A 14,120-nucleotide genomic window follows, 5' to 3' on the forward strand; every position below is an offset into this window, starting at 1 on the left:
GGAAATAAGAAGACGGTATCAATAAAGGTAAAACCAAAAAATAAGTGTCAAAAATACAGAACACTGAAATTGATAAATTCAAGACCTGATTCTTTATCATAACCTGTAAAATAAACTTCTAGCAAGGATAATTAATGAAAAGGAAATATCAAACATATAACATAAAGAAAGAAGAAAAGTTAGCTACAGATACTGAGGAAAGTTCTTTTTTTCTTTTTTAAAAAGATTTTATTTATTTATTTGACAGAGAGACACAGGAGAGAGGGAACACAAGCAGAGGGAGTGGGAGAGGGAGAAGCAGGCTTCCCGCCAGAGCAGGGAGCCTGGTGTGGGGTTTGATTCCAAGACCCTGGGACCATGACCTAGCTGAAGGCAGACACTTAACGACTGAGCCAACCAGGTACCCCTGAGGAAAGTTTTAAAATGTACATTTATAAGTTACTGAATAAGAAAAAGGTCATCAAAATATTTGCTACATGAATACAAATTAACAAAACTAATTCAGAAAGTATGGAAAGGGTTGAGAATAGCATCCAGCTTTCCCCAGAGAAGGTGCAGGGCCCCGAAAGTGGTTTTGCACACCTTCAAAAAATGATAATTATGGTATTTAAACTGTTGCAGAACAGACAAAAAGAAGAAATTTTTCCTGATGCCTTTTCCAAAGCCAGCAAGACTTGACAAAGAATACGATTTTTTAAAAAAGCACTAATCTCTCTTGTAAATGTATGTGAAAAAAAATAGTAAAATATAAGCAAATTAATTCAGCAAAATATTAAAAGAATAATACACTCATATCCAGTAGGGTATAATCTGGGAATGCAAAAAGAGCTCACATTGAAAAATCCATGAATAGAATTCATCATGCCAATAGGTCAAAGGAGAAAAAAACATGAGGTCATCTTGAAAGATGCTTAAGAAGCATTTTATAAAATTAGCATCCATTCCTGATTTTTTTTTTTTAAGTTCAGTAAAAAGTGAAAGCATTATATGGCCAAGGAGCTAAAGCACAGGATTTCCACTTCCTAGCTGGGTGACTTTGGACAATTCACTTGGACAATTCACTGAGGCTCTCAGGCCTCAGTTTCATTGTTTGAAAGATGATTATCATTCCATTTAAATGAATGAATGTAGAAAATCATACTGCACAGGGTCAATGCCAAACACAGAGCAGCACTCAATCAGTGGAAGCTTAGTATTTTTATTAGTAAAATGGAAACAGCATCTCCTCAACAGCATTTTTAAATCCATCTATATCAAAAACAGGATTGCTAATATGAAACACCAGATAAAAATCTCATATCACATACATTATACGAAAGGGATTTTATAGTAGATGGTTCTAGATATGGATATAGAGATAGGGAAAAAATGTGGAAGGATATACTCCAAGATATTAATAGTTGTATAGCTCTCGGTAACAGGATTATGGGTGCTTTTTTCTTTTCCTATATTGAATGTTTTTTAATGTAAATGCAATAGCAAATGTTAAGTCACAGTAGAGATAGTTTAAAAAAAAAAAAAAGAACAAAACTGTTACTCCAGAAAACCAGACACATTGGAAATCTCTCCCAAAAGGCAGAGAAAATGGATTAAGAGCTAAAAATGATAAAGGGTGTGACAAGATTTAAGAATCAGAAAATAGATGTACAACCTAAGTCTTAGAGAGATTCTTAGAGAGATACTGGAGCTATCAGAAATTCTAGTCCAAGCAATAACCGGGGAAAAAAAGTTCTTTTCTAGGAATAAAAAACTGTGTGCAGATCAAAAGTTTTGCTAGGTACCAGCCAAACTCAATGAAAAGAGATCAATAGTGATTAAATTTTATTTTCACTAGTAGGTGACAGAATTCTGCAAATGCACACACCCAAGCTACTTACACAAGGATAAAAGTTATCCTGGCCTCAGACCTTTCTGCAACACAGCTACCAGAGAAGACAGGGAAGTACAAACCAGTCGGGTCTCAGACAGGAAAAGACCCCGAAACCCTACCACTCACTTATCTTTCTTGCAAAGGATACTTGAAGGATTACTTGAAGGTGTTGTAGCCCAGCTGGGATTAAAGACAAATGAAAAGTCAGTTTCAGTAAAGGGGAAGGTGTAGCACGAAACGAGTGTAGGTCTTTCTTTCCTCATCTCTATCCCAGACTCAGAAACGTGACTGCTACGGGTTGGCCAGGGACTTCTGGCGTCCCTAGAGTCTGACCCTGCTGTGCCTCCTTGCTCTCTGCGAAGACCAGGGAAGAGGGTGACCGATGCGGCAGGGATGGAGGCTGGGGGACACACGACAGAACCCCTTTTGCTGAGACAGAACAAGAGGAGGGACGATTCTGCTTTTCCCGCTGAAATGTTTGAAAAGGGCGGGCAAACGATTGCCGGGCTGTCAGCCAGCTTGCCCTGGGAGAGGAGAGGCCGGGCGGCTTCGAGGGGGGCGTGGTGCCGGGCTCTCTGCCGGGTCGGGAGCCGGGGCGCCCGCGGGTTCTCTCACACCCTCCCCCGAGGCGCCCGCCACCGCTCGAGTTACCGCGTTCTCAGTCCCTTCCCTTCCCCACCCCCGCCGGGGTCTCCGGGAAGGGCCGGCAGTCAGCGGGGGTCCCCGCGGTCCGGGAGGTTGGCTGCGGGCCTCGCCTCCTGGACAGACGCGGGGCGCGCGTTCTAAACCCGGAGGGCGAGGGCGGCCGGTGCGGGGAGCCTGCGGGGCGGGCGGGCGGCCTTACCCCCGGGCCCCGTGGACACGGTGACCTGCGCGTAGGTGGCTCCCGCGGCGGCAGCCGGGCCCGACACGCCGTTGAGCGCCGCCACGCGCACGGTGTAGCGCGCCCCGGGCCGCAGGTGGAGCAGCGTGGCGGCGCGCTCCCGCAGCCCGGCCTGGCGCGGCACGAAGGCCACCCGCGGCCCGCACGGCTCGCACGCGCCCCCCGGGCCCTCGCGGCCGCAGCGCAGGCACAGCAGCGAGTACGTGACGTCCGAGCGGCCGCCCGAGTCGGCCGGCGGCAGCCAGCGCAGCCTCAGCGCCAGCGGCGAGCGGCTCAGGCTGTACTGCAGGTCCCGCGGCGCCGACGGCGGCCCTGAGGGGACGGGAGGGGGGGCAGGGGGAGCAGTCAGCGGGGCCAGCGGGGGGAGGCGGGGCGGGGGGTTGTGAAGGGGGAAGGGCAGGAGGAGACGCAGGTTGGGGGGAGTGGGGAGGAGGGACGGGGTGGTGTGGGGCCAGTGAGGCGGGAGGGACAGGGAAGGGGCGCGTGGGGGCCAGCGCGCGGAGGGTAGTGAGAGGAAGGGGATGAGGATGCACGACGGAACAGAGTGTGCGGGGCGGGAGGTCCCCTCTTGGCTGGGGCGCACGGTGAGGTGACGGCGGGGGCGGGGTGGGGGACGGGCACGAGGGGCAGTCCACTCCAGGACCAGCCAAGAAGCCCGACCTCCGTCTCCGGGACCCTCGTCCTGGTTCTTCCAATCCCAGGCCCCGGCCCCATCCCCATCCTAGGGTCCCCTCCCGCCACCCCGCCGTCTGGGTCGCTGGTCCCCAGGCTCCCCACGCTCTCCAGTGCCAGCCCCTTGCCCTCGGCATCCGCTCCACCAGGCCTTTCCTGATCCGCCCCCCACCCCCCGAACGCTTTGGAGGGGGGCACTCACGGGTGCAGGAGGCCGAGGGCGGGTCGGTGGGCGAGCGCGCGTAGCTGTCCTGGCACACGCAGAAGGTGGAGGCGTTTTCCAGGGCCCGGCTGTGCTCTGGGCACGGGGAGCAGAGCAGCCGGCGCGAGGACAACTTGTAAAACCCTGGGGGACAGGCTGCGGGGCAAAGCCACGTGAGGAGGGATCTCCTCCACAGCTCCTCCCTCCCCCACTGTCCTGCCTGCCCCATTAGGGTGAGTTTAGGTCCTGGAACTGTGCGGAGAAAGGAGGTCTCCGCTCTTCCAGCACTGCCCCAAGCGGTAGCAGCTCTGGACCCAACCGCCCAGTACTACCTGACCCTTAAGAAGTGCTTACTGTGTGCTCAACACTATTTTACTTTCAGTAGTTCACCGAACCCTCACAACAGCCTGTGAGGCATGTATTTTATCCTCATTTTTAAAATGAGGAAATTAAGGCTCAGAGAGGTTCAGTAGCTTGGCCAATGTCCCATGGCTGGTGAATGGTGGGATTCCAACCCAAGCAGACACCATCCTACCCTAATGCCCACTGGGGAAAGAAAATAAGCCAGACTCTTCCAGTCTTGATGTGAGGCCAGAAGACAGGTGCCTCCGAGGGGTGTGTCACAGCTCCCCAGGGACAGACACCCACAGGCTTCTCGTTATGTGCGCGCAGCCGCACTCACACTGTTGTTGGAGCCCAACATCCCACCACTACCATTTGGGTTCATCATCACAGATCCTCAACTGACACCCTTGGTTGCAGTTTAGAAATGGAGCCAGACAGATGGAGGGGAGTAGAGGGAGGAGGGTGAAGTTTCCCCGGTTCTAGTCTTGACACCCCCCTCAGTGACTTTGCTTCTCTCACTTCTCTGCTTCTCTGGCCTCATCCAGGACACAGGCTGTTGAGAGCACAGGCTTTTTTGTATCTGGACAACCTGGGTTTGCAGCTGGGCTTTTACCCCTTAGTTGCTGGTGGCCTCAGGCAGATCTCTTGACCTCTCTGAGCCTTGTGTAGACGACCCACCTCAAAAAGGTTGGTGGGGGATTAGCTGAGATGAAGTGTAAGCCGCTTAGCCCAGCAAAGACAACACGCTCACAACCGTGGTAGTAATTACTGTTCCTCTATCACAGGCCTGAAGTGGAAATTGCTTAACGCCCACTTGAAAACTTTGCTCACCAGCTGGGCCAGGCGGGAGGGAGGCAGTGGCTCCGGGGCCCTCCTCTGGGAGTCCTAGTGGTTCTCACCTTGATCTCTGCCCCCACCCACCTGGCCTTCTTTCTAGTTCAGCTGGTTCTGGAAGGCTGGCCCCAAGAAGCCCCAAGAAGACATGGTACAGTAGAAGGGATGCACAGGAGCCCTCAGGAAGAATGTTCGGGCTGTGTGAGGAAGAGGGGAGTGGGCTGAGGGTCTCCATGATCTGGAAGCCTTTAGGCTTGGAGGCTCAGTCTTTCTTGGGCAGCAGAGCTTTGGGCAGGATCTCTTAAGCCCCAGGGGCTTTGGAACTATCTGCCTTCAGAACAGAGCATGGACTCACTAACATCTTGGTCTGGAGAGTGGTAGCAGCCCCCGCTGGGACTCAGGTGGCCTGGGTTCCTGTACTGGCTCTGCCACTCCCTATGCCTCTCTGGCCTCAAGAAACCATCAGCCAGGTGGGGGTAATAACCACGGCCTGCCAGCCTCCGCTGTGAAGTCAGAGCGGGGATCTGTTTGCAGGGTCTCACAGCGGTCGGAAAAAAGGACCAGAGGCCCCTTTTCTCTGTGTGTTGGTGGACACTTGGGGTCCCGGAGATGTGTATCACAGCAGAGACAGCAGTGGTTATCTCTACTTTGACAGGCTCTGCATAGAGGAGGTTCGCTTTGAGGGGCAAGCTCACAAAGCCTCCAGACTGCTGGCCCCTCCCTCTCTTCCTCAAGGTCAGAATCAAGTGTCAGAGATCACCTAGCTCCACTCCCCTGACCAGGTCCTCCAGCAGCTTTCTTAGCAGGATCCACAATCTTTGATTAGAAATGGAGAGCCCACCTCCTTCTGTACCCCTGCTGAATGGTACTGGCAGTAAGAAAGGGCTTCCTTATGTTGAGTCCAAATTGGCTCCTCTGTCTGGAATACCCCTCATGCCACCCCATCAAAGGGCAGCCATGTGCCCTGTGGAGACTTAGAGAGCCTGTCTGCTTGGGTCAACTCCCCAGTGCCAACCACCCCACCCATGCCACACTCAACTCTTCTTTTCACATTCTGACTCTTGTCCTATAAGGTTTTATACTCCTTCTCTCCTTTCTTTCTTTTTTCTTTTTACAAATTTTTACATTATTTTTATCCTTTTTTTAAAGATTTTATTTATTTAGTTGACAGAGAGAGACACAGCAAGAGAGGGAACACAAGCAGGGGGAAGTGGGAGAGGGAGAAACAGGCTTCCTGCTGAGCAGGGAGCCCAACATGGCCTCCATCCCAAGACCCTGGGATCAGGACCTGAGCCAAAGGCAGACGCTTAATGAATGAGCCACCCAGGTGCCCCAACCCCTTCTCTCCTGGTAAACTCTTATGTTTCTCCAGACCCCAGCTCAAAATAATAATACCTCCCTTGTGAAGCACTCCCCGGCATTCTCCGCAGTTGCCTGTTCCTCAAGGCAGAGCCGATGCCATTTTAAGTGACTTTTGTCTAGTCTCAGCTTAAGTCAGAAGTGGGACTGGGTTTCTGAGTGTGTGTGTGTTTGTGTGTATGATTGCACAATTGCCCTCAGTGTGTATCCAAACCCTCTCCTCCAGACCCTGATCTATTCATCGGATGATTTTTTTTTTAAGCACCTACTATGAGCCAGGTGCTCTGGAGAGAGGCCCTGGAGATAGACTGCGTAAAACAGACCAGGATCCTACTGCCCACTGGCCCAGATGCCCTGCTCCCACCTCACAGGGAGAAGAGAGACTGTCAGCTGGTAATTCCCTCAAGGTCTGGCCATCCAACTCACAAACTTCCATCTACACCCACCTTCCTTCTCCCCCTTCCTTCCAGGCCTACATGAAGGGATGGGCCACCTCCCTTTGAAGGCCTCCAGCCTCCTCCTCCACTCTGGGTCCTGCCCCTTCTCCGCCTCCCAGACTATATCCCATCAGTCTTATGGCTCCTAATTCTTACATCACTCCTCTACCTATTCTTCCCACGGACAGAACAAGGGAGTGCTGCAGTAAGAGTGGTCCATTTCGGGTGCAGACAGTGAGGGTATTATTTCTAGGGTATTAAAAAACAATAAATCTGGGGTGCCTGCGTGGCTCAGCCGGTTAAGCGTCTGCCCGCAGCTCAGGTCATGATTCCAGGGTCCTGGGATCAAGCCCTGCATTGGGCTCCCTGCTCAGCGGGAGTCTGCTTTTCCCTCTTCCCTGTCCCCCATTCCCCGTGAGTACATTCTCTCTCTCAAATAAATAAAGAGAAATATATATTTTTTAAAAACAATAAAGCTGACTAAAACATGGCCTGATCTTTATTAGCAGCTAGCATCAGCAATTCTAAACCATGTCAGTAATAAAATACATCCCCCTGGGGCAGGCTGCTCCCACCACACCCCACTTGGTACCCCCCCCCCACCCGCTCCTTCCTTAGCAGATAAACAAGGCTCCTATCTACAGCCAAAATCTTCTCTCAATCCGGTTTCCTCTTTAAGATACCACCCCCTCTCCTCGCCTTTCAAATCCAGCCTTCCAGGAGTTTTGCACATTCCCTGACTCTCACTCCACATCTTCCTCCATCCCCCAACCTACTGAGCCCGGTCTGTCTGTCTATCTATCTGTCTCTCTATTACTCTCTCTCTCTCTCTCTCTCCATTGCTCTTGCCTGGGCCACCAAGCAGACACTGTCCAAAGCTCGCCTTACCTGAGTGCTCACCCACACTATAAGCTGTTCCTTCCTGGACCCCTCCATGTGCCCGGGGCTGCCATGAGATCACACTTTCCTGGATCTCCTCCAACGTCTGATTCTCCCTCAACGTCCTTTTTTATGGGTTTCAATTCTTCTACGCCCCCTTACGTACTGCTGTTGTGTGAGACTCCATCACTGGCCCTCCTGCTTCCTACCTCACCTTGGTCAGTCCCAGCCACACCCACGGCTTCTAGTGGTACCTATATTTCTGTTGCTGAGGTCCAGACTCACTTTCTAGCTACCTCCCCTTGAACGCACCACAGACATCATAAATTCAGGGTCCGTCAGTGTCCCGTGTTCTCTACCCCAGTGAATGATCCTCTGTCCACTCAGTCCTCTAGAAGCATACAGATCAAAAAGAACTCTTCTCTCCTCCCTCATGACGTGGTCACCAGGGGTTGTGGATGCGGCTCATTTTCCCACCCATCCTCATGTCTCAGTGATCTCTGCCTCAGTTCAGACCTTGTGCTCTTTCTCCTGGACTACTGTGCCATCTTTTTCTAGTCTTTAATCCTTCCTTCCCCCAATCATTTCTTTGTAATTGCAACTCAAGTGATCTTTTGAAAATATAAATCTGAACACGTCAGATTCCTGCTTTATATCCTCCGCATCAGTCTACAGCATAAAATCTAAGTTCTGTATTCTAACATTCAAGGCCCTTCATGATCTATTCTTGCCCCCCTCCAGCCCCAACACCCCTTATACCCCCAAAGGCCCTTTGCTCCTAGCCCCAATCATGCTACATTCTTTCCTGCCTCCATGTTTCTGCAGACAATCTCTTAACTGAGAATGCTTTTAGCTGCCTGGAAAAAAGGCCTTTTCCACACTTAGAATTGGCCTCTCCCTTCTCTAGGCTTCCTCAACTCTGTTCATATGTGTCACACTCTATGGTAACCACTCCTTCACCCAATACTCCTTTACTGGGCACCTGCCATATCCTGTTATGGACCCTGAGGCTGGCAAGACTGATTCAGTCATTGCCTGAGGTCATTTTCTAGTCCAGTGGTGGAAACACACATAAGTAGATCACTGTGTACCATGGGGTGAGTGCAGAAAAAGAGGTTGCCATCAACTACACTTCAATTTAAAAAAAAAAAAAAGGCAAGAAATAGAGGTTGCGGGGCACCTGGGTGGCTCAGTGGGTTAAAGCCTCTGCCTTCAGCTCAGGTCATGATCCTGGGGTCCTGGGATTGAGCCCCACATCGGGCTCTCTGCTCCTCAGGGAGCCCGCTTCCCCCACCCCCCCTCTCTCTCTGCCTGCCTCTCTGCCTACTTGTGATTTCTCTCTCTCTGTCAAATAAATAAAATCTTAAAAAAAAAAAAAAGAAATAGAGGTTGCAATGGGTGCTGGAGAGCAGAAGTGGATCCTAACCCTAATTAGAGAGCCTCCAAGTCCCTTACTAATCCACAAGTTCTCCCTGAGGAAAGAGATGGTGACAACATCTAAATAAAATAAGCCCTCTTAAATGCATTTGGTAAGTTCTCAGGTCAAAACGAATGGACGATTGAAAAAAGGACAAAATAGGGGCGCCTGGGTGGCTCAGTGGGTTAAGCCGCTGCCTTCGGCTCAGGTCATGATCTCAGGGTCCTGGGTCCTGGGTCCTCTCTCTCTGCCTGCCTCTCTGCCTACTTGTGATCTCTGTCTGTCAAATAAACAAATAAAATTAAAAAAAAAGAAAGAAAGAAAGAAAGAAAAAAGGACAGAATACCTTTAGTCATTTCTTCCTCTGTCTTCCCACCACTGTATTAATCCCTCTGTTAGATCACGTAATACCTTGTTGTGGTTTTTCAATTTTTACATTTTCATCTGTAGAGCTGCTGAAGAGTGAAACTATACCTGACTCATTTCTGTTGTCCTACCATCCACAAAAGGATGTGGCTTAGAAGAATCATCCCTTGCTTGCTCTTTTTACATTAAGGGCAAGCATCCATACTCTATCCTTACCCTTAGTCCTCAGAGCCAGAGATCAGCAAGAAAAGGAGAGGTCTGGTCCTGGTGCCCTACAAACCTGAGAACCCAACCAAACCTGCACATGACCAGGGTCTCCCTTGGGGGCACAGTGACTCATAGTTCAGAGAGTTGGGTCATCTAGTGCAAACTCCTGACCTCTTTCTCTCTCTCCAGCTCAAGAATCCCACAGCCAGCCTCCAATTTGCGTATGGTCAGGGAATGGGAGGTCACTCTATAAAGAAACCAATGCATCATCCAGTAGACGTGGGTTGCTGTATCCTTCTTCCCTATGCCTAAGGGAGGCAGTATGGTGTAATAGAAGGAACTTGACAGTTGGGCAAATCTGGATTCAAATCCTGATTCCCCATTTACTAACTTCGCAAATGAGGTGTTAATAATTCTCTGAGCCTCCGTTTCCCCATCTACAAAACAGGGATACTAGCGACTTACTTTACTGTCGGGAATAAATGAGACGTTCTTTGTGAGGTGCTGATCATAGTGCCTGAAACGCACGCCCCTAATGCCCCCCTATATAGAGTCAAATTTACTTCCTAGTAATTTCATTCAATGGTCCTGGCTGGACTCACTGGAAAGCTCCACAGAAGACCAGGACTCTGGGCTTCACAGCCCACAGCTTCTCCACTCCCCCTCCTGCCTCTTTCAGCCAGCGCACACTCTCTCCCTGTCGCCACCTGCGCGCTATATTCCCACGCCACACCCCCCTCGTCCGATGAATACCTTCACAGATGTCACCACGTTCCTGGAATCCCGCACTGCAGCTGCAGCGGCCCACGGGCACCAGCCACTCACCATCAGCGCCACAGTGCATGCGCGGGGGGCTGCCGGGCTCCCCTTCTGAGTGCGCCACGCACGTTCCCGTCACCTCCACCAGCGTGGAGAAGGCGCTCTCGGCCGCGGTGGCCGGGAACGCTGCCAGGCCCCGCACCGTGGCGCGGCACTGCTTGTAGTAGACGCGCACGGAGACCAGCGCCACGCATGCGCCCACGTCCTGAAAGGCCAGGTGGAAACCCCGCCGGCTGAGCGGACCGATCTCTCGCACCTCTGTGTTCAGCTTCATTTTGCGCTCTCCCAGGTCGCCCTGCGTGAAGCTCTCATCTGCCGCGATTGTATCGATCTTGCGGGGCCGGCTGCCACCTGCTCGGAGACGCCCGCGACCCAGGTCAGCCTCTGTTTCCAGGTAGTAGACGTTGAAAGTCTCCTTGCAGGTGCCAGCGGCGCCCGGGATGCTGCTGCAGTCGCGCAGCGTGAACTGCAGCTCCACGAAGATGCGCTGCCCGCGGCCACGGCTGATCCAGCCAGTTTGCAACCAGTTGTCCTGGTTGGGCTCCAGCACGTTGCACACCTGATATGTGCGGATGGGACGGTCATGCTCGTCCACGCCGCTGATCTCCTCCCACTGGGGAGGAGAACAAAGATGCGGGAAGCTCAGAGCCAAGGCGCCCCCAGGAGGTCGAGTCCTGGCGGTGACGAAAGCTGAAAACCCCCTTCCCCATCATCCCTCATTCTCCCTCCCTCCACCTCCGACCCCTGAAATTGTAAGATGCAGAGCTGGGAGAGACGTTGGAGACAAGAAGCACAATCTATAATTTTATATGTGGGGAAACTGAGGCTCCAGAGAGTGAGAGAGAGTGATTTGACTGGATATGAACGTGAGTTAGCCCCAAAGTTGGGGAATGGTGTCTGAAGTCTCCTGGCTCTCCACCAGGTGCCCATTCAGTGACCAGGCTTCAGTCACAGAGCCATATCTCCCAACCCCCACGCCTAGTTTCTAAGCCTCTTTTAGGATATTAAGTCTTGCTTGTTCTGTCAATCCATCAATCAACACTGCTTAGAGGGTCTACTACATGCAAGGTATTGTCCAGCATTGGATCATATAGATGACACATTTATGTTGCTACACACAGGTAGTTTAACCCTTGCTATATATTTTTTTCCTTTTCTTTTCTTCTTGGACTGACTTAAAACAACCTTTCCTAATAGGCCACTCTGGCATGAAGCCAGTGCTGCTGAAGACCACATGCTCTGAGGAGAATTTTGTGCTGCTGTAACCACAAGGGACCAAAGGATTTGAGTCCCAGACCACCAGAAGATTCCTGGCACAGGGAGAGAAAGGTTACACTTACCCCATTACTTGGCAGTGCAGTCCAGCCCAGCTCAGCCTGGGAGGCTTTGGAATCCAGGAGGATAACTATGGAGAAGGAAGAACAGAGAGGTCAGAAAACCAGAAGGTCAGGAAGGTGGGAGAAACCCTTTTGTGAGTTCACTGTAAATTTGCTGAGGGGACAGAGACCAATTTTTCCTATTCCTTATCTTCCCATGAAGGGGTGGGATGTGAGTTAGCTCAAATCCAGAAAGATGTAGCCATGACTATTGGGGAAGGAACCTGTATTAGTTTCCTGTAGCTGCTGTAACAAATTGTCACAGACTCAGTGGCTTCAAATAACAGTAACTTATTCTTGTACGGTTCTGGAGGTCGGAGGTTGGAAATCAGTTTCACTGGTCTAAAGTCGGGGTGTCAGCAGGACTGGCTCCCTCTGTAGGTTCAGAGAAGAAAATCCATTTCCACTAAAATTTTTCAGTCCCCTAGATTCTTTGGCTTGTGGTCCCTTCCTCCATCTTCAAACTGCATCTCTCTAATCTCCTTTAGTGATCAAATTGCCTTCTCCTTTGGCTCTGACTCCTCCTGCATCCTCTTCTAAGGACCATTGTGATTACCTCGGGGCTATCCAATTAATCCAGGATAACCTCTTCATCTCAAAATCCCTACCCATATCTGCAAGTCTTTTGCCTTTTGGAATAACATTCACAGGTTCTGGGGATTAGGGTGTGGACATATTTGGAGAGTCATTATTCAGCCTGCCACAAAGTTCATGGAAGTACTTTAAGATTGTCTCTAAGATGGAGGTGGTGGTGTCAGTGAGCCCTCTTCCTGCCTTCCTAGGCTCCCTAAATTACAACTAGAGTGCCAAGAAGAGGGAGAAGGTGAATATATTAAAGGATTTCTTCATACATCCTGAATTCTTTCATATTCAGGGGCTCTTCTGAGATCTGAAGTCACCAAAGATGGGAGAGGCTTGAACCTTCTTAGTTTGACTCCCAGAGCCTCTGGGGGAAATGAGTGGAGAGACTCTGCCAGTAGCAGGAGAAATAAAAATCTCTTCTCTCCTCTGCTATCAGTGTCAGTCCCAAAGAAGCATTGGTCTGGACGGCACAACAACAGCTCAGAGGCAGGAACCCAGGCTATCCTGAAGTCTTGGAAGATTACAAAGCTGGAGCTTAAACAAGGGGGCGGGGCTCCAAGGAGAGGGTCTCTAAGAGGGTTGGCTTCAGAGGCATCGGAGACTGTAAGCAGGACCGCCGACAGCTCTCCCGATTTGGGTATAACTGACAGCATATCGGAATTGCATAGTGGAAAGCCTCAGAGATCCGGCTCCCCGAACCCCTGATCAGCGCTTCAAATTCCAGCTCCTCGGGATTCTGCACCTGGATATGACGCCTCTGGATTCAGTTCAGTGTGCAGCTCCCCCAAATCCAGAATCCGAGGCAAGACGCGGGCTCTGGTACCGCAGGCAATCCCAAGCCCAGCAACGCGGACCGCGTCGGGTAGTCAGCGCTCCAAATTCAGCACTGCGGACAGTTCCCCCGCCAGCAAGTCGGGTTGCTCTCGACCCCAGCCACCCCTTCCCGATCAGAGCGCCCCACCTCCTGCCTCGCTATTCGGGCTCCATACCGTCGTCCCGTACTTCGATCTCACCTCCACATCTCCCTGTCTCCTCTGCTCTCTTCATCTCCCCGCCCCCACACCTCCCACCTCCAATCGCTCAGCCTGTCCGTCTCACCGGCCCCTGAAACGCCGCTTCTGGCTCCCACGGTTCCTGGGTTCTTTCTTCCCTGGCCTCGCAGGTCTCTAGCCCGATCTCCTCAATACCCCTCTCTTTCCCATTGCTTAGCTACCGTTTTCTCTGTCTCTTTAGTTCTTTGCTTCCTGCTGCCCGCTTGCTTCAAATCCCAATACTGACTCCAGTCTCTCTATACGACTCCTTTCCTCAGAACCGCGGTTCTCCAGCCCCTTATCTTCTGGCATCCCAAGCTCCAAGAACAGCCACCACTCTCCTCACCTTCCTCAGCGGTCCCGGGCCTCCCTGGTCCCAAAAGCAACGCCAGACAGAGCGGCATCAGGCAAACGAACAGGCGCAGCGGATATGGGCCGGCGCCGGTCTCCATGGTCCGCAGACCGAGCTGTCAGTGCGGCGGCGGCTCAAGCCGCGCCAGCCCCAGCACCGCTGAGCAGTGCCCCCAGACCCTAGCGCCTTCTGGGGGCGGGATCTCGCTGGTTACCATCATCCACGGGGACCAATCACCAGGCACCGCCGCGGGAGGTCCACCAATCCTCCCCAGCAGAAGGTAGAGGGGTGGAGTTTCATAGGCCAGGGGCGGAACAGCTAAATGGAAGGGGGAAGGAAGGGGTCCCGCCAGTCTCCAAACGTGGGGGTGGGGCAGCGCTGAGCGCTAGCCTGGCTCCTGGGGAGGAAGATGAGCCCGCGGCGATGGCCCAGAGCTCGAAACCTTAGCCTCTCATTCCCGAGAAGTAGACAATATGGGCGTGGCTTAAG

The 14,120-nt window shown here is 51.8% G+C and overlaps 1 protein-coding gene across 1 annotated transcript in view; it reads right to left on the reverse strand.

Moving 5' to 3' along the window:
- Positions 1-13,795, reverse strand: part of EPHA10 (EPH receptor A10) — a 40,148-nt gene extending 26,353 nt beyond the window's left edge. The window contains exons 1-5 of the mRNA XM_045064215.1: positions 13,626-13,795; positions 11,631-11,695; positions 10,225-10,903; positions 3,628-3,783; positions 2,715-3,065 (exon numbers count right to left, since the gene is read on the reverse strand). Coding sequence (XP_044920150.1) covers positions 2,715-3,065; positions 3,628-3,783; positions 10,225-10,903; positions 11,631-11,695; positions 13,626-13,731 — 1,357 coding nt within the window. The 5' untranslated portion in view covers positions 13,732-13,795. The remainder of the gene's footprint in view (positions 1-2,714; positions 3,066-3,627; positions 3,784-10,224; positions 10,904-11,630; positions 11,696-13,625) is intronic.
- Between the last annotated feature and the right edge of the window lie 325 nt (positions 13,796-14,120).

Source organism: Mustela putorius, unplaced genomic scaffold (assembly GCF_011764305.1).
Source record: "Mustela putorius furo isolate JIRA1106 unplaced genomic scaffold, ASM1176430v1.1 tig00003853_pilon_pilon_pilon, whole genome shotgun sequence".
Lineage (NCBI taxonomy): Eukaryota > Metazoa > Chordata > Mammalia > Carnivora > Mustelidae > Mustela > Mustela putorius.